This window comes from Mandrillus leucophaeus, unplaced genomic scaffold (assembly GCF_000951045.1).
Source record: "Mandrillus leucophaeus isolate KB7577 unplaced genomic scaffold, Mleu.le_1.0 Scaffold290, whole genome shotgun sequence".
Classification (NCBI taxonomy): Eukaryota; Metazoa; Chordata; class Mammalia; order Primates; family Cercopithecidae; genus Mandrillus; species Mandrillus leucophaeus.
This window is the reverse complement of record NW_012103032.1, coordinates 871,921-875,528: the sequence shown is the minus strand read 5'-3', so window position 1 is coordinate 875,528 and position 3,608 is coordinate 871,921. Positions and strand designations below refer to the sequence as shown.

Here is a 3,608-nt window from a genome sequence, read left to right as displayed (position 1 = left end):
AAAAAAAAAAAAAAGATTAAAACACTTTCTTGTAACATAATCCACTTAGAACCATCTGCACCAATCCTGGAAGGAAAGAAAGGGGACAAAGGGAAGGCTGCCTAGGGGAGCAATGGCAGTTCTCCAGGACTATGCACATGGGCGTAAACATTTTGTTTTTGTCCTTTCAGACAGGGTCTTGCCCTGTTGCCCAGGTTGGAGTGCAGTGGCGAGATCATAGCTCACTGCAGCCTCAATCTCCTAGGCTCAAGTGACCATCCCACCTCAACCTCCTTCGTAACTGGGACTACAGGTGTCCGTCACCATGCTTAGCTAATTTTCTTTTTTTTTTTTTTCCTTCTTGCTCTGTTACCCAGGCTGGAGTACAGCAGCACGATCTCAGCTCACTGCAACCTCCACCTCTCCGGTTCAAGCAATTCTTCTGCATCAGCCTCTCGAGTAGCTGGGATTACAGGCCAAGCCACAATGCCTGGCTAATTTTTTTGTATTTTTAGTTGAGACAGGGTTTCACCATGTTGGCCAGGCTAGTCTTGAACTCCTGACCTTGTGATCTGCCCGCCTTGGCCTCCCAAAGTGCTGGGATTATAGGTGTGAGCCACTGCGCCCAGCCTAATTTTTAAATTTTTGTAGATATAGGGCCTCACTATGTTGCCCAGGCTCGTCTTGAACTCCTGGGCTCAAGTGATCCTCCCACCGTGGCCTCCAAAGTGCTGGGATTATAGGTATCAGCCACAGGCTGTGCGTTGTGGCTCACTCCTGTAATCCCAGCACTTTGAGAGGCCGAGGCGGGTGCAGCACCTGAGGCCAGGAGTTCAAAAGCAGCCTGGCCAACAAAGTGAAACCTCATCTCTACTAAAAATAGAAATAAATTAGCGGGGGTGGTGGTGCCCGCCTGTAATCCCAGCTTGTTGGGAGTCTGAGGCAGGAGAATTGCTTGAACCTGGGAGGTTGAGGTTGCAGTGAGCGGAGATCGCACCACCGCACTCCAGCCTGGGCCACAGAGTGAGACTGTCTCAAAAAAGCAAACAAGCAAACAAACAAAAGTAGGTGTCAGTCGCGGCACCTGGCTTGGGCCTAAGGATTTTGCAATATCCCAAAGGTTTCCCCTGACGAATCTAATGTCAAACATGAGAAAAACTACCATAAATCCAAACACATCCAAAGTGGCATTGTTTCTGTATATGAAGCCAGTAGTTTCCCTATCTAATCCAAGGCCCAAAAACTAGGGTCCCAGGAGAGTAAGATACCCCAGCCCACGGTTCCTTCTTTCTAGCCAGCAGGGCTGCTGTAGCCAGCTCCAGACGAGTGTCAAACCCAGAGCAGAGGTGGTGCCTAATCCCAGATACCAGAGCCGCAGGAACTACAGCTGGCGATACAGTTCCCAAGACTCTAAGGGTCAGAGAGAAAGGGGTGGAGGGGAGGCGGCGGTTGCAGTGAGCCGAGATCGCGCCACTGGACTCCAGCCTGAGTGGCAGAACGAGACTTCGTCCAAAAAAAAAAGTGGAACGGGTGGGGCGGAGAGGGGAAAGGGATGGACCCGAGCGGTAGTGACGTCTGAGCGCACTGGAAAAGGAGGTTTCTCAGGAGAGTAGGAAGGCAACAGGAGGGAAACTGAGGCCCAAGGGAGAAGAATGCTTTCTAAGGGTCTCCGACGCGTCCATGACAAGCCCTGCCGAGACCCCAGGTCTCCCGACTCCCCCGAACCTCCATCCAGACCCCGGTCCTGCAGCTCGCCCGGGCGAGGGGCTGGAACCCTACCAGCAGTTCCAGAGGCCAGGGGGGCCCTGCGGCCCGCCGACCCCCAGGCTGGGCGCGTCATTACCATGGCGACGGCGGGTGGGCCTCGGCGGGAAAGTTGGCCCGGCACCCCGAGTCCGGAGAGTCGCCGGGGCCTCGGATACGACCCAGGTGGAAGTCTAGGACTCCGAGGGATAGTGCTCCCAGGGTGGGGTCAGAGGGCAGCGTCTCTGCGATGTAGGGAAAGTCGCCGGAAGACTGGGGGCAGCGCCTCAGACCTCATTCGAAGACGCCGCCACTCGGGCGTCTCCGCCTTCTTAAAGGGGCGGGCATATTTATTCCCCGCCGACACAAAGGTCCTTCTCGCTCTACTGTTCCGCTCTGGTCTTAAAGGGGAAATGGATGGGCTCTCGGTCGCCCCCAAGCGGCTCCTCGGCCCAGTCGGCTGGTTCAGCACTGATTCAGGTGAGATCAGGCCAGGGGAAATCTGGGCCCCATGACGCCTAATCCTGACCCCGCTCCTTTCTTTTCCTGTCTGTTTTTTTTTTTTTTTTTTGAAACTGAATCTCGTTCTGTCACCCAGGCTGGAGTGCAGTGGCGCGATCTCGGCTCACCGCAACCTCCGCCTCCTGGGTACAAACGATTCTCCTGCCTCAGCCTCCCAAGTAGCTGGGATTACAGGTATGAACCACCGCGCCCCGGCCTCCCTGCTGGACTTAGTACTTCTTCAGAGCAAGACTGTGACTTTTCACCTTTGTGAACCAGCATGTGGCACATCGAAGACACTCAGAAAATGAGTTTGTTTTTGTTTTTGTTTTGAGACTGAGTCTTACTTACTCCCTTACCCAGGCTGGAGTGCAGTGGCACAATCATGGCACACTGCAGCCTCCACCTCTTGGGCTCAAGCAATCCTCCCACCTCAGCCTCCTGAGTAGCTGGGAACACAGGCACACACCACTAAGATAACTTTTTTTTTTTTTTGGAGATGGAGTCTCACACTGTCTCCTGGGCTGGAGTGCAGTGGCACGGTTTTGGCTCACTGCAACCTGCGCCTCTCAGGTTCAAGCAATTCTCCCGCCTCAGCCTCTCAAATAGCTAGGATTACAGGCGTGTGCCACCATGCCCGGAAAATTTTTGTATTTTTGGTAGAGACAGAGTTTCACCACGTTGGCCAGGCTGGTCTCGAACTCCTGACCTCAGGTAATCCACCGCCTCAGCCTCCCAAAGTGCTGGGATTACAGATGTGAGCCACCACGCCCAGCCACGCCCGGCTAATTTTTTGTATTTTTAGTAGAGACAGAGTTTCACTATGTTGCCCAGGCTGGTCTCGAACACATGACCTCGTGATCCACCCGCCTTGGCCTCCCAAAGTGCTGGGATTACAGTTGTCACCTACTGCGCCCGGCCTAAACCCAGCTAATTTTTTTATGTTTATATTTTGTAGAGATGAAGGCTCCCTGTGTTGCCCAGGCTGGACAAGTGTTTGTTGAATGACTTGATGCCATTTGTCAGGAGGGAGTGTGAATGGCTGGGCAACTCAATGCTCACTTCCACAAATACCTGCAACTGCTAGGTGAGGAGCCCCATCCTCTTAGGTGCAAAGGAGGACAGATCTGGCGTGTGTCTGTGTGTGTGTTTCTGTGTTTAAGTTTGGAGGTAGCATGCTGCATTAACTATGGAGTCAGATAAATCTTGGTTTATATTTGACTCTGTTGCTAACTGACTGTGTGACCTTGAGTAGGTTACTTTACCTCTCTGAATCTTAGCTGCCTCATCTATGAAAAAAGAATAATACAGCTGGGCACGGTGGCTCACACCTGTAATCTCAGCACTTCAGGAAGCTGAGGTGGGCAGATCACCTGAGGTCAGGA

General features: G+C 52.9%; 1 protein-coding gene across 2 annotated transcripts in view; it reads right to left on the bottom strand.

The window, feature by feature from the left end:
• The window catches only part of LOC105543795 (chromosome unknown open reading frame, human C17orf53), a 26,358-nt gene extending 24,294 nt beyond the window's left edge, over window positions 1–2,064 (bottom strand). For both annotated transcript variants that reach the window (XM_011985893.1, XM_011985894.1), the window contains exon 1: window positions 1,823–2,064. In XM_011985893.1, coding sequence (XP_011841283.1) covers window positions 1,823–1,825 — 3 coding nt within the window. In that variant the 5' untranslated portion in view covers window positions 1,826–2,064. The remainder of the gene's footprint in view (window positions 1–1,822) is intronic.
• Between the last annotated feature and the right edge of the window lie 1,544 nt (window positions 2,065–3,608).